We start from the raw sequence: 25482 nt of genomic DNA, 5'->3' as shown, positions 1-25482 counted from the left end.
AGTTGCTTCTAAACAGTTGATTTCCTTTCAAATCCTGATTTTTCCTTATTTAGATAAGTTTGCAGGGGGGAGGGTTCGATTTCTACTCACCAGATAGAATGCATTTCCTTTTCACCTATTTAGGCTAATGACTTTCAGTGTTATGCAGAGTAAAGAAATTATTTAGCCTCCATTTACAAGAACTATTTGGTTTGAAAAAGAAAAGACTAATTCCAGCAGGATCATTAAATGAAAATGAGAAAGTTTAGAAAAAAAAAGAAAAGCCAGTTGTGCATTTTCTAGGAATCACAAATTGTTTTGCTCCATTTAGGTTGAGAAACAATTCTGTACCTGTTTCCAAGCTGATTTAGCCCACAATGACTGTCTTATGAATGGAGGTTTTCTACTACTTCACTTTACTGTTGGATACATTTCTTTTTTATCCTGAAATTTTCACTATGACCCAGGAAGACGCCTGTATCTTGGAAAATTATGAACTTGAAAAGAATTACTGTGAAATATGGGGTAAAATCTCTATATAAAGTTAAATCACTGGCTCATAATAAGGCATGCTTTGTGACAGAGTATTCCTAGGCTAGATTTATATCCGACAGTCAACAAAATTATACTTCATCACTATCTTATCCCCTGACATCATCTAAATGGGTAACTTTTAGTAGATGCAGGGGCCGAAGATTCAGGAAATTAAAAAAAAAATCCTTAGAGGTGGGATGTAACTAAATGAATTAGTAGTGGTTCTGCTCCACATCTAATGGGGCTGAAATGGCCAGGTACCCATTAGGTATGCGAGTTCCATAGGCGATTGGAAAAAAGACACTCGTGGCATCTGGACTCCTTATCCTTGAGATATATATTTCAGGGCTTTGTAGACACTTAGTGATAATTCTCCCACAGAACCCAGGAAAACACATGAGTAATGTTTCTCAACCTGAATATCATATAATCTGAAAATTATCTATAGGTACAACTTGTTCTTGGTGCTCGGAGAGTCAGCTTAGGCTCGGTATATCCATTCTAAGCCTTCACAAGGAAGCTTTAAACGTTGGCAGGCCACAAATCTAAATGACTAATGCTTTACCTAGTTTTTACCACGGATCCTCTGCCAGAATCTTTTCAATTCATCCTCAGCCAAAGCCCGTCATTCACCCTGGCGACATACCCTTTCACCTCCCCGCACCGCAGGCCTGCACGTTTCCAGCCCTTTGGCTGCCCTCGCGTTGCTTCCCTCGCAGACCTGTCTGACTGGTTCCCTGCAGCCTGGCAGAGACTCTTCTCTGACACAAACCTGGCTACTGCTAATTAAGAGCCCACACGCTCCTCTCTCAAGGCAAATGTAAACGGATCTAACCTATAAACAAAGGGAGCACGTCTGTATCTTTCGTAAAAACAAATCATGCCTTGGCTTTCAAAGGCGAGAATAAAGAGTGGGTTGACAAAGAAAACAACTGGATAGAACAGAGGTTAGAACAAGATTCGAGGTAAAAATAATTAGTGGACTATGGTAACAACAGAGAAAGCATCCACCCTCGCTGTTAATCCACAAGGTGTCCCTGGCCCCTTCTGTAAAGGTTAATGAGGGCAATTATCTTTGGGCCGCGCACTAATGCAATCCAAGCGTCCAAAACAGCGAGCGGCACATAGCAAGGGCTCCATAAACATTTGCTAAGTGTTCAAAGTTTAAGAGAATAAAAAACTGATACTGCCTTATCAAATGCGTAGGTACTCCCAGATCCAGCCCATTGTTCTACTCTGTACACCCCTGCCTTCTCCCCGGTTTCCGTCGTTCTCCTTCACACACACGTTTAAAACCAAGAACGTACAAGGACACAAAAGCCCTGAAATGACGGACTTGGACGTGTCATTCAAAGCAAGTGAGGCGAGGCGGCTGCTTTGAAGCGAATGTCAGCTCCTAAAGGGTTCCCGGTTTCTGCGAGCGTTCTTTCCCGCCTTCTGGGAGTTGAGGGGAGCGATGCAACAATCGACATTCTCTCTCCTCCTGCTCAGGCTTGGCTTTTCTTCCCCGTTCTCTCCCTTCCCAGCCTGTCGTTCCCCGGGGGTCGCTGCCTGCTCCTTCTCCCTCTCTGCCTGTGGGTCTCTTTGATTCTTTCTTTCTACCCCTTATTCCCAGGCGCTCCAGAAAAATACCTTATTTTCTCCCCTTTTCCACGTCACTTCCCTCCCTTCTCCCATCTCCCTCTTTTTTTCTGAGGTGCCTTCCCCACTAGAGGCCAGCACTCGCTCAGTTTCGTCCCTTCGTCCGCGGAGCCGAACTCGGAGAGAAAGAAGGAGAAAAAAGGAGGAGAAAGGGACGGCGAAAAAGGGGGGAAAATCCACCCCGGGCCTGGAGCGCGGAGGCCCGGGAGCGCCGTCGCCATGGTAACGGGCGCCGGCAGGAAACGAGGGACCCGCGGAGGGAGGGGGAGGAGGGCGCCGAGGGGAGGGGGGCCCGGGGGAGGGGTCCGCTGCCCCGGAAGCACCTCCCCGCCAGCCCCCTCCTCCAGCTCGGCCCGCAGCCCCCGGCCTGCAGCCCCCACCTCTCGGCCCGGCAGGAAGTGACAGGCCCGGAGCGCGTCCCGGAGGCCTGGCAGCCCGCGGCCGGGCCGGACCCGGAGCGGCGGGAGGGGCGGGGTGCTGCGGCCGCGCCGGGCGCCTCCCACCCCGCCCTCGGCGCCCCCGCCCCTCCAGGAAGGGGAGGAGGCGAGGGGAGCCCGCCGCCGAGGCCGACGAGCCCCCCGCCCAGCCTGGGGTCCCCTGCCCATGAGGTGGACGCCCCCCGGGAGCCCTCGGGTGCGGAGCCAGGCGCGAAGGTAACCCGGCGCCCGCGGGCTGGGGAGGGGCGGACCTCTGGGGGCTTGGCTGCGCGGGGAGGTCGCTCCGGCCGCCCCGCCGCGGGCTGTGTGACGCCCCAGGTACCTCCCCCAGCCCTTTCCCTGCCTACCTCCAGCGCTCGGCTCGGGGTCCTCCGGCTCTGCCCGTCCTAGTCTTTCTGCTGTTCAAGTCGCTGTGCTGGATGCTGTCTGTCCGTAACCCTCGTTGCTTCTGACTGCTCCTTTTCTCATTCATTTTTCCTCCTTTGACTTTGGTTCTCCCCTCCAAGCATGCTCGCTGTCTAGTTATCTCCCTGCTTTTTATGGTCCGCGGGGTCCCTCAGCCTCCAGTCCCCTGACTTCTGTCCGCCTCTCCCCTGCCTGTCGCCCCGCTATCCTAAGCACAGTTCCCTGCTCACTTGGGTCAGCGCACTCCCGGTGCCGCGCTGTCCGCCCCCTTCCCCCGGTGTGTCTGGTTTCTCTTTGGAACCTCATTTTTCATCAAGGCTCTTTATACAACCAAGGACCCCTGGGCGTCTACTGTCCCTGTTCTCCAGATTACTTCCATTTCTTTGGCACAGTCTTCCCCGAACCACCCCCTTCTCCCGCCACCCCCTTCCCATGCCCCATCCTTTCTACAAGACAGAGTTTTATGCTTAGGGAAATTGATTCCCTCCAAGGAACTCTTGGCTCAGTCGGCCCTGTACCGGGTCCGCTTCAGTATCCTTTCCTAGCCCCTCTCCAGGGGGATCTGTGCTGCTACCCGCCCAGCCCATCCACACCCAGATACTACCTTTCAGGGTGACCGTGGGTTAGTTATTCTGGGGACCTCTGTGGGTCAGCTTCTCAGTCTTTCTTTCCCTTTAATTCTGAAAACTTAAATTCACTGTGCCGCCTAAACTTTTTTCGTTTTTATTTTCGGTGCTTAGTTTTACAATTCCAACATTGATCACGAACGACTAGATTTTTGTGCCTGGGTTCCAGGAATCCTGGTTTTGATAACTTCCCTTGATTTCATCAAAGACTTCAAAGCCGGTCCCTTTCCATCTCTATAGTCATGTCACAATCTGAAGAAATTAATAGTAAGGATTGTATTCTGGGGGGAGTGAGGGATCGATCATATAGTTTATTAACATTTTCACCTATGAATGTAGGAATTAGTGTCCCCCCTAGCTAGTTAAGGGGTCTCATGTCTCCGAGTCCAGTGAACTAAGTCCGGTCCGTGATCTATACAACTGTGCGTGCTGCCTCTAATCCTTACCCACTTTTTTTCTTCACATGCTGATAATGAGGATTCATGGGTCTGTATCTGTTTAGTGCTTTGATATTTTGGCAAAAGATGTGGGGAGAAGATAGACTAGAGTTGAAGTTGATATGATTTCTCCTTATATTCGTCCTGGGTTATACTCATTTTCAGTGACATTTGCTATTTCTAAATGAAACTGAAGAGATGGGTAGTTCTTGGGGGATACTGATGCGATCAGGTAATATTGGGAATGGAATAACAAGAAATCTCCTCAACTCTGTTTAGTAGGCCAAGCGGTTTGATTTTTATTTACTTTGTTTGCTTGTTTTGGATGCAGTCATTAAGATAAACCCATCATAATAAAACTGTTGACAGCCCTTAGCACAAATTCTGGTTTGATGTTTACATTTGTAAACCAAATAGTGCTGTGCTGACCTAATATTTCTAGTGGCCCCTGTTCCTCAGAACTACAGAATATAGTGTCCAGGTTTAACAAAAGAGAAAAAATCAGAATGAACAAAGACAAACCTTATCATTTAGTGCTGCCTTGGAGGCATACATGTTTTCTTCTTTCTTTTTTATTTTTTTTGCCTGGTTTTTACCAATGAATGTTAGTGTACACCCCAGAGGGTAGATTGTGATCATTTTAGTGGACTAAAAAAATTGAATCTTACTCTCTTACTGATTTTCATTACTATCTATTTAATGTTTAATACCTGGGAGTCATTTGTTAAAATGACATATTACATTCAGTTGTGAAGCCTTTGCAAATGGGGAAACTGAGGGATAAGAAGGGAAAGTGTTGATAGTAACCTGAGCTGGAACCGGGCCTGAGGTGTTATTGGTAACCTGAGCTGGAACCCGGCAGCCATTTGGGCTCTCTGTAGCCCAGCTCTTCTACCTCCTAGTTTTATGACTTTCCGTGATGTATTTAACATATCTGTATCTTGGGCCCCTCCTCCATGAAATGAGGACAACGAGTACTCACACTGAATGATACTGCCTTAATCACAGACTTTTTTCTGGTTTGAAGAAGAAGCATGTGCTAGTGTAAAGACTCGATACTTACCAGGGCAACTTCTTTAATTTCAGAAAACCTCATTTCTACAGTTGTCAGGTGGGGAGTTATTTACCTAACGGCACTGGGAGAGATAATGCATGTGAAGAGAGAGCCTGGCTCTGTGAGAGGAGGCACCTGGTGGCTTTTCAGTAAATGGTCACGTTGTTAAGATGATGCTGATAAGAATGAGAGAACCATAAGTTTTAAGCAGATGCAGATAAAAATGAAATAGCTATAAGTTTTAAACGGGAAGATTTTAAACTGTTACAAAGTGTTAGGGGAATGTAAAGTGGCCTTAGTATTTATGAGGTGATGTCTTCCATTCCGGCTGTTTTATGTTAATGACAGCTATGATGGAATATGTAAAGGTTGTTTCTTTTGAGACACTGCGTAACTTCAAAAGAGGGTGTGGGGGGGAAGAGTGTATTGCAGATTTGGTAGTTATAACATTAGAAAAATTGGATTATGGAAGAAGAGGAAGATTCTTATATCTAATTTGAATAACATGTAATAAAATTTGAGATCAGGTGTAAATGTTAATCCTTTGCTCCTTTTATCTAGGTCTTGAGTCAGAGCACCAGCCTTGGGGACCCTGGACCATTGTCATGGAGACTGAGAGTGAGCAGAACTCCAACTCCACCAATGGGAGTTCCAGCTCTGGGGGCAGCTCTCGGCCCCAAATAGCTCAAATGTCACTGTATGAACGGCAAGCAGTGCAGGTGAGGCTCAACTCGGAGGGGCTGCGATCTGTGAGCATTGGCTTGGGGTAGGCAAGGGTGCTGGGAGATAATTGCCCTTAGTTGCTTTCCAGAAAACTGGGGGAGTTAGATTAGGTGATGACTAAGGTCCCTGCTAGCCCGGAGAATCTTAGGAATTGGTAACAATTTGAGCAAGCAAACAGAGAATGAGATTCAGTCTTTAAACTAAGGTGTTATTTTTTTGTTTTGTTTTTATACCATTCAGTTCATATAGCTAGATTCTAACCATTTCTCTTCATGGATTGCCAGGTTTTTAATCTTCAGTCTTTTGTATAAATCATTCTGAGTAATGGAGTGTAAAACTCTTTAGATTAAAGCTATGTTTTTAGACAAATAGTAAATCCCATGTTTTTCAAAATCTGGGAATGGGCCTTTTACTTAAAGTATTTAGGTTACTAGAATAACTATGCACATCATAAGAATAGCTCTAATTATTAGAGAATATTAATTAACACTAAAACTGAATTACCAGTATCATGTTTATAAACACCCATTAGCATTATACTATAGATATTTGAAAATGCCAGTTGTTTGAAAATTTTACCTGATAGAATCTTTCATAAGCTACTACTTACTCTTATTTTTTCACCCTTTTCAACCCCTTAGGGCTCTATTACCTCTATTGTACCCCTAGAATATGGTCTTTTATTTTCTTCTCTTTACATTAATTGACATCTCATTGATTTTTATCCTGTCTAGTCCCAATTCTTTTTCTTGCTGTATTATGTATTTCCAGATTCCATTTTGGGAAATAAGCGTTCATGTGAGTTACACTGCTTTACTTTTCTTTATATACAAGAATAGAATAGAGCATAGCAGAATTAATTGCTTCTCCACTTTTTGAGGATTATATGAACTTACTGGTTCTCATATAAACAAACTGGACAAATCAGAAGTTGATGATTTAGCCAGACTCCCATCTTCCTTTGTTTCTCTACTTGCCACGAGTCCCTTTCACAGGATCACAGCGATTTGTGTAGAATAGGAGTTGGGAGTGGGTCTAAGTGGGCTGATCTTCTCTTTCTCCTCCTAGGCTCTGCAGGCACTGCAGCGTCAGCCCAATGCGGCTCAGTATTTCCACCAGTTCATGCTCCAGCAGCAGCTCAGCAATGCCCAGCTGCATAGCCTGGCTGCCGTCCAGCAGGTGAGAGGTCAGCAGCCAGCTGGCCCAAGAGGGAAGGGAATGGTGCTACAGGTGGGTAGGGGCATACCGCCCCTACTAAGCCACACTGGAAACATAGTCTCCTCTTCCTATTGTAGGAGGACAAATGGATCTTCGCTTCAGGGGTTGCAATAAGAACTGTGGAAAGACTCCCTTTTAGAAGTAGGATGGCCATGTCTAGACCTGCACTGTGCAGTGTGGTAGTCACTAGCCATGTGTAGCTTTTGAATGCTCAAGATGTGGCCAGTTCACATTGGGGCTGTGCACTGAGAATTTGGATTTCAAAGACTTAGTAAGGAAAAAAAAAATATCTTCGTAGTTTACATTGGTTACATGTTGAAATGAGATATATTGGCTTACATAAAATAAAGTGGAAGAGGGTATAGGAGGATAAATGGTGATGGAAGGTGATTTGACTTGGGGTGGTGAGCACACAATACAAGATGATATATTATAGAATTGTACACCTGAAACCTATATAATTTTATTAACTAATGCCACCCCAATAAATTCAATAAAAAATTAAAGTGTACTTCTCCAGTTTCTTTTTTCTTTTAAAAAATGTGCATACTAGAAAATTACATACGTGGCTCGTGTTATATTTGTATTGGACAACTCTGGGTTAGGCTCACCAGGGACTTGTGATGTGACCTGACCAAAGGTTCTTCCACCTACAGGAAGGTGGGAAGACAGGTTGCCTGGCTGTCCCAGGAGGGTTATGTGGGAGTTGTTGGGTTAACACATGTGGTAATGTGAGGGTTATTGGCATAGTGAATATACTTGTCCTTGCTCCACAATAGAGTCTCTCAGTTCTTATTGGAAATGTCTATTATGTTTTGTGCCTCTGATTTATTACTGGAAGATTCACAGCCTTTTCCTTTGTTGTTTCTGCTCTTATTTTCCCTCCATCTCTAACAGGCCACCATTGCTGCCAGTCGGCAAGCCAGCTCCCCAAACACCAGCACTGCGCAGCAGCAGACTGCCACCACCCAGGCCTCAGTGAGTGCTGCTTCTCCCCACTGAAAGGCTTCTCTCTTTGGGTCTTTGTCTCTGGGTTAAACTTTGTGCAGCTGATCTGGGAGTGTTATTGAGCAATCAGTGGCATTTACTGCCCTTATGTAGAGACAGTTTGTAAAAGGCAAAGTGACCAACTTGGATCTGTATGCGTCTTAATGAGGAGGTCTAAGAAAGGAGATAGAAAATCCTGGGAAAGAAGAAGACAGTAAAGGGAAGGGGCTAATCTCTGGACCCTTCAATGACAAGTAAAATTTGTTCCGTTTCGTTCCTTTGCCTTTTCAACTGTTACGCTAGTGGTTAGGCGTAGTTTGTTTACTTTGGTAATACCCTGGAGTAGCCAGGATGACAGTTGTGGATAGGAAGGTATTCATTTTCCCCTGACTCTATGAAAGTGAGATATTCTGTTCTTGACCGGGTCACTCTGAATTTATCAGTCATTTACATTTTCTTTTATGTCTCCTAAATCCTTAGTCCTGGTTCCTTTCTATACCGCACAGATCAATCTGGCCACCACGTCGGCCGCCCAGCTCATCAGCCGATCCCAGAGTGTGAGCTCTCCCAGTGCTACCACTTTGACCCAATCTGTGCTACTGGGGAACACCACCTCCCCACCCCTCAACCAGTCCCAGGCTCAGATGTATCTACGGGTAAGCCACAGACACAACTGCCAGTGTCCCAGGGGCATAATGGTTTTGTCCCTGGCTAGGACTTGAGCAAAAGTTATTTTATTTAACCATAGTTACCCAGCTGTTTTAAGACAAGCTGATCTACTTCTTCCTTACTTATCTCTAGAAGTAATGCTCAGTATTCACAGGTAGCCTGCAGATTGCATTGAGATCCCAAGTTAGAAGATGCTCACCTTAACATTTGACTGCATTAGCATACTCTGATCTTTAGACCTGTGGCGCAAGTACACAAATCCTAAGTGTTCTCTTAGCCTATCTACTTACTGTACATAAATACTTGTTCTGAAATTCTCATTGTCTCAGCTTCTTTCATGTTTGACTCTTTGTTATCAACCTGTAGTTTTATACACATTCCAGGTTTTCTTCTGGATGATTCATCACATATGGAGAATAAGGGTCTCCTGGGTTGGTGTGGAAAGGGGCAGGACTTCGCTGTTTCGTATCTTCTGTTTATTTTGTCTTGTGGTCCTTCCCTTCCATTTCTTCTGTCTTTCTTCTTTTCCTCTTGTTCTCTTTCCTCTACTCTTCCTCCTCTCCTTGCCAGCCACAGCTGGGAAACCTATTGCAGGTAAACCGGACCCTGGGCCGGAATGTGCCTCTAGCCTCCCAGCTCATCCTGATGCCTAACGGGGCAGTGGCTGCAGTCCAGCAGGAGGTGCCATCTGCTCAGTCTCCGGGAGTTCATGCAGATGCAGATCAGGTCAGTGGCAGCATTGACCTGTGGACGGGCACTGGGGAGGATGAAGGGAATGACCACAGACTAAGGCCCACCCTTCTGCCTCGTTACCACTTTTAAGGATTCTTATTTTTTTTGCCTTTAATTTCTATAGAACTTGAATCCCTTACAACTTTTGAGTTATTTGAATTAGGAAGGAAAATAGATTTGACTGAAAATAGCCCTCTGGATCTGGGAAGTCTTATTTTTAACATAGGGCAGATTTCCTTAACATTTTTTTTTTTTAGCCCTCGATGGCTCAGTTTATTCAGGAAGTCTTTAATTCTCTCTTCTTGCAGTACTGTCTCTGGAAGATGAGGGATGGTTGAGGGAATTCTGTTCCATAGATGTTAAGCTGACATGGCTGAGTTGCTGGCAGAATATTTGATTCCTTCTCTTTATGAGTTCCTGTAGCTCTCTCTGCTTCTGCTCACAGTGTAGTCCCAGTGAAATCTTTCTCACCATTGCTTCTCACCATGCCTTATCTCCCTCCCCCAAATATATATATATATATATATATATATATATATATATATATATATATATATGAAGTGTTAGTGTTGTATACATATTTTGAGCCTGGATTTTTTATCTTCTTATGAATGGGATATAAACTGGGATCTCATAATACTTATTTTTATTTTAGTTTATCAGTTAGCAAGTAAATATTGAGTTTTCTATTGATGTGCTCAGATGTATACTAGAAACTTAGGAGGGCTGAGAATAAATATGTGTCAAGTCTTTATAAAGAGCTTGGAGAACAAAGAAGTACAAAAGTAAATTGCTCTAACTTTGAGTGACACAAGTAGAAAAGAGTTGGCTGCATTACTTCTCAGTGACTCTTGGGATACTTGAGCAAATTTTTGGAAGATGGGTATGATTTGATTTGGAGTAAAAAGAAAACTGGAGACAGAACAGTAATGTGTAAAGGCATAATTTCACATACGTGACTATGAGTTGCGGTGAGTGGATTAAGAGGAGACAACATGCTTGATGGTAGAAAAGGTCATTGTTAGAAGTCTGAAAGCCAAGTAACTCCATAGGTAACAGGGGTCATTGCTGGTTGGTGAATAGCTGATTAATAGGATAAGGCAAGTACTTTAGAAAGAATCATCTAGAAATATGTGCCTGGTGAAGAAAGAAAAATTAGGGAACCTACTAAGAAATGGTTGGGGTCACCCTAGCTGATTTGGCTCAGTGGATAGAGTGTTGGCCTTCAGACTGAAGGGTCCCAGGTTCCATTCCGGTCAAGGGCCCATGTCCTGGTTGCGGGCTTGATCTCCAGTAGGGAGTGTGCAGGAGGCAGCTGATTGATGATTCTCTCGCATCATTGATGTTTCTATCTCTCTCCCTCTCCCTTCCTCTCTGAAATCAATAAGAAAAAAAAAAAGAAATGCTCGGGGTCATTTAGTAAGAAGGTAAGACCTTTGTTTTAGACTCTGGTCATAGCAGTAGGATCAGAGGATGAGGTTGAGACTGCTTTCATATCCAGTTGTTTCATTTATCCATCTACTTGTTGAGTGTCAACATGTGGAGGGACAGAGTAGTGGTTAAAAATGTGAATCTGATGTTTGGCTCAGATTCCAACTTCATGATTTATTATATAACCCTAGGCAAATGACCTAACATCTTTTGGCCAATTTCTTCATATATAAAACATCTACGATATTATAAAATATCTACCTCAGGGTGTATTGTGAAGACTAAATGAGTTGATATGTATAAGTGTTTGAACAGTGCCTGGACATAATGAGTGTTAAGAGTGCAAGCTATCATTATTATATATCAGACATTCCTTAGCCTTGAATGCCCAAGAAAGTCATAATCCCTAGACTGATAGAGATTACAAATCACTGAAGCACCAGACATCAAATAAATAATCACCTGGATGGTTTGATAATTGCTTCATTAGAAAGTACTGAGCCGAAACCGGTTTGGCTCAGTGGATAGAGCCTCGGCCTGCGGACTGAAGGGTCCCGGGTTCGATTCCGGTCAAGGGCATGTACCTTGGCTGCGGGCACATCCCCAGTGGGGGGTGTGCAGGAGGCAGCTGATCGATGTTTCTCTCTCATCGATGTTTCTAGCTTTCTATCCCTCTCCCTTCCTCTCTGTAAAAATATCAATAAAATATATTAAAAAAAAAAAAAAAAAAGAAAGTACTGAGTGCTCTGAAAGGGAGTTAATGTAGCCCTGGGAAGGACTCCCTGAGAAGGTGACAGTTAAATTGGGTCTGTAGAAGCTGGTCAGGTGAAGACATTGAAGGAATGGTGAAGGCAGAGGAACCTCATGTCTTAAGTTCCTGAGGAGGGAAGGAGTATTATATATTTGAGGAATTGAAAGAAGACCTGTGTTCCTGGAGTTTGGCAAAGAGGAATGGAGATGATGCTGGAGATGGTCAGAGAAACCTCATCTTGCAAGACCTTGGGTGCTGTGTTTAGAATTTGGAGCTTTATCTGAAAGGCAGTGGGAAGCTTTGGAAGGATTTTAAACATGGAAGTGACATGAGAGATTCGATTTTTGATTTTTTAAAATTTTCAAGACTGTTGGCTCCTCTATGGAAGATAAATGGAAATGGTTTGAGTGAATATGGGAAGAGCAACATCGTAAATGGTGGTTGTTGAGATGGACAGAAATGAATAGATTTGAGAAAAACTTAGGAGGTTATTAAAAAGGAGAACTCATTCAGTGGTAGAGAGTTGATGGAGATGCCTGAGATGAGCTATGGCACTGCAGAGAATTGGCTGGTAGTGATATTTATGAGATGAATGTTGGAGAAGTGGATTTGGGGTGAAGTTCACTTTTGGATATGCTGGCTTAGAAGTGCTTGCTACCCAGAAGAAGATACTGGATCAGCAGTTTATATGTGGTGCACGAGCTCTGAGTTGGAGGTAAACATTCAAGAGTAGTAGGCATATAGATGATAATTGAAATCAAGGGAGTGTTTGAAATTTCTTAGGGATATGGTATGGATTGAGAAGAGAAAAGCCTTTCAGTTGGAGCCCTGAGGGTTAGGATGAGCCCTTAGAAAATAGAGCAGTTTGAGGTTGAGTAAAGGGTGATGGCTGGCTAAGGGGAGTAGGAAAGAGTGACTGACAGAGACAAGAAAAATCTGGATTGTGTGTCATGAAGACAAAGGATCAAAATGGAACAAGAGTGGCAAGGGTCCTTCATCAAGTGCAGTAGGGATGGCAAGAAAGATGGAGTCACCGACATGGATGAGAGCTATTTCAGTGGAGTCATGGCGTGAGGCAAATGACTGGATAGTGGGAATAGTTGCAGTGAATGTAAACAGTTGTTAAGAGTTTAGCAGTAGCCCGGCCGGTGTGGCTCAGTGGTTGAGCGTTGACCTATAAACCAGGAGGTCACGGTTCAATTCCTGGTCAGGGCACATGCCTGGGTTGTGGACTCAATCACCAGTGTGGGGTGTGCAGGAGGCAGCTGATAGATGATTCTCATCATTGGTATTTCTGTCTCTCTCTCCCTCTCCCATCAGTTCTGATATCAATAAAAAATATCTTTAAAAAAAGAAAAGAAAAAAAAGTTTAGCAGTAACAGGAAAGAGGATGAAACTGGGGGAGGGGAAGTGAGGTTCCAGGATGCTGATGGAAGGGAGCCAATAGAGGAGAGATTGAAGAGACAGGAGAGAATCCTATCTAATAAAAGAGTAATATGCAAATTAACCATCACTCTGCTATACCCACCAGCCACGCCCACCAGCCAATCAGGAACGAAGTATGCAAATTAACCCAACCAAGATGGCTGGGGCCACAGAGAGAGCAGGAGGGAGGCTTGGGTTTCCCTGGTGATGGAGGAAGCCAAGCTTTCCACACACCCTGGCCAGCCCAGGCCTGCACTCCAGGCTACAAAGTTTCAATTATAGAAGATAAATAAATCCCAACAGAAATGGCTGCTGCCACGGAGTGAGCAGAAGGCTTGGCTCCACTCCAGGTTACAAAGTTTCAATTGTAGAAGATAAATAAATCCCAGATACCAGGGCCTCCGCTTGGGTTGCCGGGGGGCGTGGCCAGCCTGCAAACCACCACAGGCCCCTCGCCCAGGCTGCCCCATGCCCCAAGGGAACCCCCACCCTGATCCGGGACACCCTTCAGGGCAAACCAGCTGGCCCCCACCCATGCACCAGGCCTCTATCCTATCTAATAAAAGAGTAATATGCAGATTGACCATCACTCCAACACACAAGATGGCTGCCCCCATGTGGTCAAAGATGGCTGCCCCCATGTGGACACAAGATGGCCACACAAGATGGCCACCAGGGGAGGGCATTTGGGAGGGACCAGGCCTGCAAGGGAGGGCAGTTGTGGGTGATCAGGCCAGTAGGGGAGGGCAGTTTGGAGGGACCAGGCCTGCAAGGGAGGGCAGTTGTGGGTGATCAGGCCAGCAGGGGAGGGCAGTTTGGAGGAACCAGGCCTGCAAGGGAGGGCAGTTGGGGGCGATGAAGCCTGCAGGGGAGGGCAGTTAGGGGTAACCAGGCCGGCAGAGGAGGGAAGTTGGGGGTGACTGGGCCTGCAGGGAAGGGCAGTTGGGGGGGACCCAGGCCTGCAGAGGAAGGCAGTTGGGCAGGACCAGGCCTGCAGTGGAGGGCAGTTAGGGGTGACCAGGCCTGCAGGGGAGGGCAATTAGGGGTGACCAGGCAGCAGGGGAGCAGTTAGGCATTAATCAGGCTGTCAGGGGAGTGGTTAGGGGGTGATAAGGCTGGCAGGCAGAAGCGGTTAGGGGCAATCAGGAAGGCAAGCAGGCAAGCAGTTGGGAGCCAGCAGTCCTGGATTGTGAGAGGGATGTCCGACTGCCCGTTTAGGCCCGATCCCACCAGGATTGGGCCTAAATGGGCAGTTGGACATGCCTCAAGGGGTCCCAGATTGGAGAGGGTGCAGGCTGGGTTGAGGGACACCCTACCCCCCCTTCCCTCCCCCCCCCCCCGCTCCCCCCCTCCCCGCCGTGCACCGGGCCTCTAGTTGATTATATAAGCTTCTTGAAAAGTAGGAAGGAGAGAAGGAGAGAAGGGAGAAGTAAGTGATGGGTGCTTTTGCAGCTGAACGTATCGATTTGGAGGTGGAACTGTTGAAGCATCATGCTCATATAATGGTTTTATTGTTTCCACAGGGTGGGTGAGAGGGGAAAGAGGAAGTGGTTCTCATCCATAGGGAAAGTAGAAATGTTTTAAGTAGCCATTATGGAAAGGAAGCTGACTAGAAAAAAACTGTATAATTGCCAGATAATATTAAGTGACCCAGCACCCAATCATGATGATTCTTGTAAACCATTCTCTGAAGCTATCATCTCTTCTTCTTTACTCCTACTGCCTGAATCCAGGTTCTTTTCATTTTTCACCTGAATTACTGTACTGGCTTTCCACTGGGCCTCTTGACTTCAGCCTTTTTCTACTTCTAATCCTCTTCCACATTACTGTCAGAACAAGTTTTCTTAGAAAATATATGTTGTTATTAGCATTTTAAATTGAACTTCTGATATGCAGAATTTCATAAACCATAATTCTTGGCTCATGACATTCTCATTAATGGTCCATTCATGGTGCACTTTTATTTATTTACTCAGTAAGTTTTAATGATACAATAAGCAATCCCAGTTTCATCTACTGCCTGCCTCTACCCAGGGTGAGGACATTCTGATTCCTACTAGTAAATTCATCCTTCCTTTGTGTCTCTTCTTATATGGTTTTATTGTATTTACATGTAATAAAGACATTTTTATAATGGAAAATTTTAAACATATAAAAAATATGAATCTCTATGTACTTACCATCTAGCTTAAACATTGATGAACACATGGCCAATATTTTTAGGCCTTTCACACACACGCACGCGCACACACACACACACACACACACACACAGGAGTGGGCAAAAGTAGGTAAGTAATAACAATAAGTAATATAACAAGTAAATAATACAAGAATAAACTTTTTTTATACTCACAACTGTAAACCTACTTTTGCCCACCGCTGTGTATAAAAAAATATAAAAAATACATATTTTATTTTAAAGGTATTTGTGCTCTTCTCAATCCATAAAGTGCTATATGCAATCTTTGAGAATGTTTTCTTAATAGCTATTGTCATGATCCATCCATATTGTTGTATGTCATTGTACTTTATTAATTTTGATATCCATATAACAGTCTATTGTGTGAATATAATATTTATCTTCTCTTCTGATAATGGCCATTTGGGTTGTTCTAGGCACTTGTTACTATGAATAGTGCTGTTGTGAACATTTTTATACATGCCTCCAGTTGTACACAGCAAGGGTTTCTCTTCAGGAATTCCTGGAGTATAGCATGTGTGAATGTTCATTTTAGGATATGATGCCAAACTGTTTTCCATAGTTGTTGTACTGATTTCATGTACATTTCCATCAGCAATGTTTAAAAGAATGGTTTCAACTGTAGATTTGATCATGTTTATTCTGATTAATATTCTTCAGTGGCCTCCTGTAATCAATTAGGTACTCATCATTCCTTCTCTCTATTCATGTTTTGGAGTACTTACTATGTGTCCGGAACTGCTAGGTGCTGGGAATGCAGCAATGAAGACGATAGATACACGTTCTGTTTCCAAACTGAAGTTCTGACTCTCCTTATTTTAACACACCAAGCCCTTCATGATCTGGTGCCTTTTTACCCCCTAGCCTCAGCCTGCCTTCCTTGTTTCATTTCTTTTTTTTTTTCAAATCTTGTTTCATTTCTTGCCACTCCCTCTAACCCACTCCAAACATAAATGAAATATTTATAATTTCCAAAAATGTTATTCTTTTTCTTGGCTCAATGGTCTTGCAAATGTTACCTATATCTTCAAACCCTCACCTTCACTATTACCGATTGGGCCTCAGGTCAAGCATCACCTGTGTTAGGAAGTCCTCCCTAATCTTTGTATTCTGAGTTACTCTTTCTATTCTGGGCTCCCATAGCACTTGGTGCATACCTGTGCATAGTGTCATATTGTTATTGGTGATTTTCTTGTCTTTCTTTTCTAGTAGAAAGTACTCATTAATAGCAGGGATTGTGTCTTTCATCTCTGCATTCCCAGTACCCAGTGTAATACCTGAAGCATAGTAGGTATTTGGTAGATATTGAATGAATGAATGGAGAGAAAGGGGAAAATCTGAGACATTTTGAAGGAATAAATGACTGTACTTGGTGATAGATTTGATACTGAATAAAGGAAACTGAAAAAATTTGATGTAAGAGTTTTTCCCTGGGTGACTGGAAAGCCTTTAATGTATATATTTGGGAAATTGAGCATACAAGTTGAGGTGGGCTGTGGAATGTCTGTAGCGATCTTTGCTGCTTCTGAATCTGTCACTGAAATCTTTGACCCTAGTGCCTCTTGTTCACCTTTTCTCAGTCTTGTTCTTCTTACCTTTCAGGTGCAGAACTTGGCAGTGAGGAACCAACAGGCCTCAGCCCAAGGACCTCAAATGCAAGGCTCTACTCAGAAGGCCATTCCTCCCGGAGCACCCCCTGTCTCCAGCCTCTCCCAGGGCTCTAGCCAGGCCCTCGCTGTGGCTCAGGCTTCCCCAGGGGCCTCAGCCCAGTCCCTCAACCTTAGTCAAGCTGGTGGAGGCAGTGGAAATAGCATCCCAGGGTCCATGGGTCCAGGCGGAAGTGGCCAGGCCCCTGGGGGCTTGGGGCAGCTTCCTTCCTCAGGAATGGGGGGTGGTGGGAGCTGTCCCAGGAAGGGCACGGGAGTGGTGCAGCCCTTGCCTGCAGCCCAAACAGTGACTGTGAGCCAGGGCAGCCAGACAGAGGCAGAAAGTGCGGCAGCTAAGAAGGCAGAAGCGGATGGGACTGGTCAGCAGAACGTGGGCATGAACCTGACACGGACAGCTACACCTGCTCCCAGCCAGACCCTTATTAGCTCAGGTAAACGGTCACTTCTCATTATGTCATTATTCTCAGAACCGTTTGAAAGCTTCAGAATACATTTCTTTCTTTGCCTTTTTCTTTCTCCTCCTTGTCACATCACCCTTGATCTTATTAGTCCAGGGAGCAGGAGGACAGGTAACAGAGATCTTTTCTGTTTCCACCAGGCAGCAATCACTTTACAAGTTGCCTTAGGCCCTGAGTTCTTTAGTTTACTTTCTCTACCTATTCATTTACACAGTTCTTACTCAGTTGCATACTATGTTCTAGGATGGTTAGGGTTACATCTTTGAAAAACAGATCCCCTGTCCTCATGGAGCTTAACAATCTAGCATAAAGAATGAATACTCTCCTCATCTTTGTTTAATGGTGGTTAGGTGGCCCAGTATAGAGCAGAGGTGGTGTAAGTGTCCTAGGGCACTTTGGACTAGCAAATAGAGCCCTGGTTTAATATAGTCAACTTGTGCCTGGCTGGTGTGGCTCAGCATTTGAGCATTGACCTATGAACCAGGAGGTTACAGTTCCATTCCCGGTCAAGGCACATGCTTGGGTTGTGGGCTGGATCCCCAGTGTGGGGCATGCAGGAGGCAGCCGATCCATGGTTCTCTCTCATCATTGATGTTTCTGTCTCTCTCCTTTTCTCTCTAAAGTCAATACACACAGTCATCTTATGATCATCTGTGTCAATGATAAGGGTGAAAAAGAATAAATAATATAATAACAACCCCAAATAGTTTATACTTGCTTTCAGATTCTGGTTAGATATAGTTAGATAATGTGTACCTTACTTGGTAATGTTTTTCTTTTTACTTGGTAATGTTTAATTTTACCTTCCTTGTTTCTAGCACTTTTGTTGTTGTTACATATGGATAATTTATTTACAAAAGTTAATTATCAGTTGTATTGCTAATAACTTAGTGTTTACATACTATAGCAGTTCTGTTTCCAAAGTGCTTTTATAACAGATATGTTTTCTGGACTATCTGGTAGGCATATGAGGGGGGAGTGAGGTTGTCAACTCATTTACAGTGGTGGAAACTGGGTAAAGTCAGAACCTTCGGCTGCTGACTCCTGAGACTTCTCATGGTGGGGACCTAAACTGATGAGTCTTAAAACCTAACATTTGTGGAAAGATGTTGGTATATTTACCTCCATGGACATTTATTCTTTCAGTGACAGTTAAGTGTTTCTAATGTGCTGGGCTGGATTCAAGGGAAGTAAAAATGAATTAAACATGGACTCAGCCTTGAGGAACTCAGAGTCCATTCACATAGAAGATGGGCCAACTTACTTGACTGAGTTCAAAGTAACAAGATTTAAGTATAGCAAAGAAAATAAAATTACTGGAGGTCATTAAACAATTGAAAAAGGGAGTTCTTCTCTTGAGATCTTTAAGATTAGAGATAGTAATATCTGGCAATGTCTGACTCAGGAAAGAGAATGAATGAGGTGATCTCTTAGGTCCTTCTAGGTTAGATTTCCATCTATTGTGTGATTCCAAAACTGGGTACAATTTAGAAAGGCGATTTTACTTCCCATAATGATGATTATTTTCTGCTTTTCTTTTTGTTCCATTCTGGGCGTGGTTCCTATAGCCACCTACACACAGATCCAGCCCCATTCCCTGATTCAGCAACAGCAACAGATCCACCTCCAGCAGAAACAAGTGGTGATCCAGCAGCAGATTGCCATCCACCACCAGCAACAGTTCCAGCACCGTCAGTCTCAGCTACTCCACACAGCCACACACCTCCAGTTGGCCCAGCAGCAGCAGCAACAACAGCAGCAGCAGCAGCAGCAAGCCACAACTCTCTCTGCCCCTCAGCCACCACAGGTCCCACCTACTCAGCAGGTCCCACCTTCCCAGTCCCAGCAGCAAGCCCAAACCCTGGTTGTTCAACCCATGCTTCAGTCTTCACCCTTGTCCCTCCCACCTGACCCAGCTCCCAAGCCACCCATCCCTCTCCAATCCAAACCACCTATAGCACCGATCAAGCCTCCTCAGTTAGGGCCTGCTAAGATGTCAGCTTCCCAGCAACCACCACCCCATATCCCTGTGCAAGTTGTGGGCACCCGACAGCCAGGTACAGCCCAGGCACAGGCTTTGGGGTTGGCACAGCTGGCAGCTGCTGTGCCTACTTCCCGGGGGATGCCAGGCACAATGCAGCCTGGTCAGGCCCATTTGGCCTCTTCGCCACCATCATCCCAGGCTCCTGGTGCACTGCAGGAGTGCCCTTCCACATTGACCTCTGGGATGACCCTTGCTCCTGTGCAGGGGACAGCACATGTAGTAAAGGGTGGGGCTACCTCCTCCTCACCTGTTGTAGCCCAGGTCCCTGCTGCCTTCTACATGCAGTCTGTGCACCTGCCGGTGAGTGATGTCTGATGGTTTTGAGGGTACTGTCACTCTCTTTTTTTTTAATTAAAAGAAAAATTTATTGATTGATTGGTTAGAGAGAGAGAGAGAGAGGGATATGTTGCTACTCTTATTTATGCATTTATTGGTTGATTCTTCTATGTGCCCTGACCGGGGATTGAACCCACCTTCAACCTTGGTGTGTCAGGATGACACTCTAACCAACTGAGCAACCCAGCCAGGGGGGCACTGTGGTTGAGTAGAATTAGAGCTTAACTTAGTAGGGGAATGAAGAGTTTAGAAAGTATTTATTTGTTCCTTGTGTGAGAGAGATTAATGGAAACAAGATATTGGTATTCTTTTTGTAAGAGAGAGCGATGTTAATGTAATATCTGAACTTCATACTCCTAAATCCGCTACTGAAGTCATTCTTGGTTTTTGGATCTGTACTAGGTTAGATCAAGATAGCTGTAGCCACCTAAATAATCTTTAGAAAACAACAGTTCTTAGTTGGGCCATATGAATCCAGGGTCTCAAGGTCTATGTCAGGACTAATGAACGTTGCATTTTCTTTTGTCCTGAGGTGGAAGTTAAACTTCTTGGGAATGACCAGGAATTTTAATGTACCGTGAGAAGTATACAAATTAGGGAATCTGGAACTAAGGAAATTTTCTCTGAAAATATGGAGTATTTATGGTTCCTTATCTTCCTTTACTTATAACTCTCGGTTTCTTTTCTGTTCTTTTCTTTATAGGGCAAGCCCCAGACATTGGGTGTGAAACGCAAGGCTGAGTCTGAGGAGGAAAGAGATGAGGTCTCCACGTTGGGTTCAATGCTTCCTGCCAAGGCATCTCCGGTAGCAGAGAGCCCAAAGGCCATGGAGGAGAAGAGCAGTTTTGGAGGTGAGAGACTGACTTCTGCAGTGCTGTTGGAGTACACAGATTAACGTTCTGAGTGAGTGAGCTAACAGTTAAGTCTGGCTCCGTAGAGTGTGGGTCTGAACTTGGCGGACAAATGAGTAGATTGAGAAAACAGAATCCAGGGTGAATGAGCAAAGGTGAACATGCAGCCCAGCTGGTGTGGCTCAGTGGTTGAGTGTGGACCCATGAACCAGGAGTCACGGTTCGAATGCCGGTCAGGGCACATGCCCACGTTGCCGCTCAATTTCCAGTAGGGGGCATGCAAAAGGCAGCCGATCGATGATTCTCATCATTGATGTTTCTATCCCTCTCTCCTCCTCCCTTCCTCTCTCTGAAAAAAAAAAAAAAAAAAAAAAAAAAAGGTGAACATGTATTATTGTCAAAGGTTAGGCTGGCTTGGCTAATAGATGGGTCAGTTACATTAACCCATATCTGTTCCTTAATTTGTGTTTATTTTCCAGAAAAAGTTGAATCAGTGACCAATGTGAATGCTAATACCTCAAGCAGTGAACTAATATCCTTGGCTCCTGCCCCATCAGCACCACCTCCTACACTAGCCATGGTGTCCAGACAGATGGGCGACTCAAAACCCCCACAGGCCATTGTGAAGCCCCAGATTCTCACCCACATCATTGAAGGCTTCGTTATCCAGGAAGGAGCAGAACCTTTCCCGGTGAGGGCAGGGCCGGAAGATGGGACTTTCAAGTGGGGGACTTGGACTGACTGTTGTCTTTTCAAATGCCACTAAAATCAGAAGGCTCAGAACTATTTAGTTGCTAGAGAATGATTCAGTTGTGCTGTTCATTTGGTGAGTTGTAAAAGAAGGAAGAGAAAAAGAAATAATATGTGGACCAGAAAATGAAAGTTTTGGGAAGAGGAGAAGAAAAGGCAGGAGGTGACCTTAAAAGCTGTAATATTTTGTTAGACAAACTAGGTTTGGTTTATAATGAAGAGAATTGTGGTAGAAAGTTAATGGACTATTCTAAGTACCACGAGTTGCAAAACTAGAACGTAGGTATCCTGACTGCTAGTGCATTCCCTCAACTTAGTAAGGAAAAGGACAAAACAGGGAGCCAGGCTAAGAATCTGTTCTCCAGTGTTTGTTTGAAAAAAGCCTGTTATAGACTCTTGATTCCTATATTGAAAATGATTCTCTCTGAACCAGACTTGACCATTAGCTTAGAAATCCGGCAAAGGCGTGAGGGTAAGACAGTGGTCGGCAAACTGCGGCTTGCGAGCCACATGCGGCTTGCGAGCTGCGGTTTGCCGCTCTGTTGACTAATGAGTGTGCCGACCACTCGGGTAAGAAATGCTGGGGAAAGCTATGGAGAAGCAGAAAGGAATTAGGCCAACTTAACTGTGACCTTTTTCTGGGACAGGTGGGTTGTTCTCAGTTACTGAAAGAGTCTGAGAAGCCTCTACAGACTGGCCTCCTGACAGGGCTGAATGAGAACCAGTCATGTGGCCCCTTGGGAGGGGACAGCCCATCTGCTGGTAAGTATTTACTTAGAGACCCGTCTGGGGAAGGAGGCTCATGCAGATGTGTTTGAAGACTCAGTATAAAATAGTAATCAATTTAAAGTGGGAATTATATAATGTGCATCCAGACACAGACACTATATCACATACTAGAATATGTAGATCACACAAAAGGAATTCCACAGGATTAGGGGGAATTTTGTCAGGCTAAAATAAGCTGTTAAATTATTTACTATAAGGGTATATTTTTAAAAAGATATTCTAAATAAAATAGGATATTTCTAAATTTCCAGTTCTCTTTAGGTTTTATAATCTATATTAAAGACTCTTATTTACATTTCCTTTCTGCTTTTGGAAACTTTGTGGGAGAGGGATATCTTTCTAGGCATTAGTAATTAGTTCCTTTCTGCTGTTCAGAAATGCCGTCTTGTTTGAAATCTGAGAGTATGAATTGGGATAAAATTAGTAATCAAAATAGAAATAGTCTAGCTTAAGGATAGGAAGACTAAAATGAACATGCCTTTATGATTCTGGAATTTGAACTTTATGCTTTAGGGTGGTGTAGGTCTTTGGGGGCAAATTCAGAGAGTAATTAGAGTCCAGCTCTGGGCCTACTGAGTGTTTGAGCAGCAGCAGAAACCCATGGCAGCTTTCGAGTGATGCCTTGTTTTTCAGAGCTCGATAAGAAGGCGAATCTCCTGAAGTGCGAATACTGTGGGAAGTACGCCCCTGCAGACCAGTTTCGAGGCTCCAAGAGATTCTGCTCCATGACTTGTGCTAAGAGGTACTGGAGGCACCCCCTCCTCACCTTCAGCAATGGTTTTTTCACCTAATATTATAGCCCTTCCCTAGGATCATCCATCTCACAGCTGATACTTGAATGTCTCCTTTGCATTCATAATCTTCCCCAAATCAGCTCTTAAAATACCAATTCACCTTCAGCTTAGGGTAACAAGGTAGTTTTCTGTAGCACCTTTGATCTCCTACATGTGCCTGATCTGTAGGTATAATGTGAGCTGTAGCCACCAGTTTCGGCTGAAGAGGAAAAAAATGAAAGAGTTTCAAGAAGCAAATTATGCTCGTGTTCGTCGGCGTGGACCCCGCCGCAGCTCCTCTGACATCGCCCGTGCCAAGATCCAGGGCAAGCGACACCGGGTGAGCTGCTGTCCCAGTGCCACCTACTTTTAAAATGGGCCTAAACAGTGTGAGATCAGAACTCTGGTTTTGCATTGATTGCCTTACTCGATTCCAAGATCCTGACTTGTTTTCTCTCCTCTCTTCTGATTACTGGTTTATACATCCATTAATCCTTACATTACATTTGAGTAGGGAACATCTATCATTGGTAAAAGGGGAGAATCAAGAGTGATAGTTTATACTTGAAAGGCACTTGAGAGTAGACAGGTGACTGGACATTTGCAAATGAAGTACAAATTACTTCACTTGTGGTAAGATTCAGTTTTCCTTCATGCCCGATATGAACTCAAACGCAGGGTGGTTGGGGAGGGCAGAGGAAACTTATGACCTCACTGTTTTTTGGTTTTCTTTATAGGGTCAAGAGGACTCTAGCCGGGGTTCAGATAATTCCAGTTATGATGAAGCACTCTCTCCAACATCTCCTGGGCCTTTATCAGTGAGAGTGGGGCATGGAGATCGAGACCTGGGGAACCCCAATACAGCTCCACCTACCCCAGAATTACATGGCATCAACCCTGTGTTCCTGTCCAGTAATCCCAGCCGTTGGAGTGTAGAGGAGGTGTATGAGTTTATCGCTTCTCTACAAGGTACTGAGGGCCTATCCAAAAGAACTCAGGACACATATATTCTTAGTTTTCCTGAGCTCTTCACACAGGCCTTGAGAACAGGGAACATAACTGACTTTTAAGCAATAGAGGCTTGAAGGCTATACTTATATTTATTCAAGTTACGTGCCCATAGGCTGGTCTACTGATTCCATCTAGATTGTCATCTTCTTCTTTTTTTTTTTTTTTTAAAATATATTTTATTGATTTTTTACAGAGAGGAAGGGAGAGGGAGAGAGAGTTAGAAACATCGATGAGAGAGAAACATCGATCAGCTGCCTCCTGCACACTCCCTACTGGGGATGTGCCCGCAACCAAGGTACATGCCCTTGACCGGAATCGAACCTGGGACCCTTCAGTCCCCAGGCCGACGCTCTATCCACTGAGCCAAACCGGTTTTGGCTAGATTGTCATCTTCTGTTATGTCAGCAATTTCAGTGTTTTTCATCTCCTGTGATTCAGCTTTCTTACCAATAATTTTTGGATAAAGCACATTTTTATGTGTGATTGTGATACCTACCATGGGCAGACGACTTTTTCAGTGGAGAAGATTAGAAAATAAGGGGCCATTGTTGCCCCACTTTCTTCAAAGCAGGAATGTTTATGAGCTATTCTTGACAAAGGGATGGTTTTCTCCAGAAATCACCCTGCCGTTTTTGCTATTTGAGTTCTGTTCTCTTAAACAAGTGTCACAAAGGCTCACTTGAACTCTTCTTGCCAGTGTAAAAGAAAACATTTGTTCCCACCATTTCCCCCCACCTAAGGCTATTTTGAATGAGATTATTTCTATGGTTGGAACTTAGTTCCTCCATGATCTTGGCTTTCTTTTAAATAGCCAGTTGCTGATTTCCTTTTCTTCCAAAGCTTGTCATCTCAAATCTTCATATTACTGAATTTAGGACACATACTTTGGGATTAACCATTGCTACGTTTGCATGTTTTTCGAGTCTCGCCCTCCTATGTGGTGCTACCATATACTTCCTCATACATATTCCCATTTTCTTCTAGGCTGTCAAGAGATTGCAGAGGAGTTTCGTTCCCAGGAGATTGATGGACAGGCCCTTTTATTACTTAAAGAGGAACATCTTATGAGTGCCATGAACATCAAGCTGGGCCCAGCCCTCAAGATCTGTGCCAAGATCAATGTCCTCAAGGAGACCTAAGGTGGCCTTCTTGCACAAAGCAGCCTAAGGCAGACACTCCCCATTGTCCAGGCTATAACCTGCCTGGTGCCTGCAGACTTTACAGGGAATAAATAACTTTTCCAATTACATGAATCTGTGGAGGGGATTACTAAGACAGGGAAGGAAAGCGCAAGAATTGGTTGCTGGTGCTACATGGTGGAGCTTGGACATTTTCTCTGGGTTCTACTTCATTTTCTAAAATCTTTACAGTTCTCACCATTTTCATCTACCCTATTCCAGTCTTTATAAAAATGAACTCTATAGAGAACGAGTACTGCTCAGCCTTTTCCTGGAGTGGAGTAGCCAGGGTCTTAGTTCTCCAAGAAGATACAGTATGGTAAGGCAAGGAAATGGGTGGAAGGTAGGTGCACCTCCCCAATGGAAGGAGGGTT

General features: G+C 44.4%; 1 protein-coding gene across 8 annotated transcripts; it reads left to right on the top strand.

The window, feature by feature from the left end:
• The first annotated feature begins 1794 nt into the window (after nt 1-1794).
• On the top strand, nt 1795-25183 carry PHC1 (polyhomeotic homolog 1). Of its 8 annotated transcripts, XM_080658871.1 has the most exons (17): nt 1795-2376; nt 2550-2807; nt 5675-5832; nt 6608-6634; nt 6905-7015; nt 7952-8032; nt 8548-8697; nt 9281-9436; nt 16854-17349; nt 18945-19720; nt 20460-20607; nt 21087-21298; nt 22005-22119; nt 22780-22888; nt 23109-23259; nt 23657-23888; nt 24915-25183. In XM_080658871.1, the coding sequence occupies exons 3-17, from the start codon at nt 5719-5721 to the stop codon at nt 25067-25069; spliced, it is 3033 nt and encodes a 1010-aa protein (XP_080514997.1). In that variant the 5' UTR covers nt 1795-2376; nt 2550-2807; nt 5675-5718; the 3' UTR covers nt 25070-25183. The 8 variants fall into 8 exon arrangements, with proteins under 8 accessions (XP_080514997.1, XP_080514995.1, XP_080514994.1 ...); XM_080658869.1 differs by lacking the exons at nt 1795-2376; nt 2550-2807 and adding an exon at nt 3978-4108 and having other exon boundaries at nt 9305-9436; XM_080658868.1 differs by lacking the exons at nt 1795-2376; nt 2550-2807 and adding an exon at nt 3978-4108.
• The last annotated feature ends 299 nt before the right edge of the window (nt 25184-25482 follow it).

The sequence above is a fragment of the Plecotus auritus genome, assembly GCF_963455305.1.
Source record: "Plecotus auritus genome assembly, chromosome: 3".
Taxonomy (NCBI): domain Eukaryota; kingdom Metazoa; phylum Chordata; class Mammalia; order Chiroptera; family Vespertilionidae; genus Plecotus; species Plecotus auritus.
This window is presented reverse-complemented; position numbering and strand designations above follow the sequence as displayed.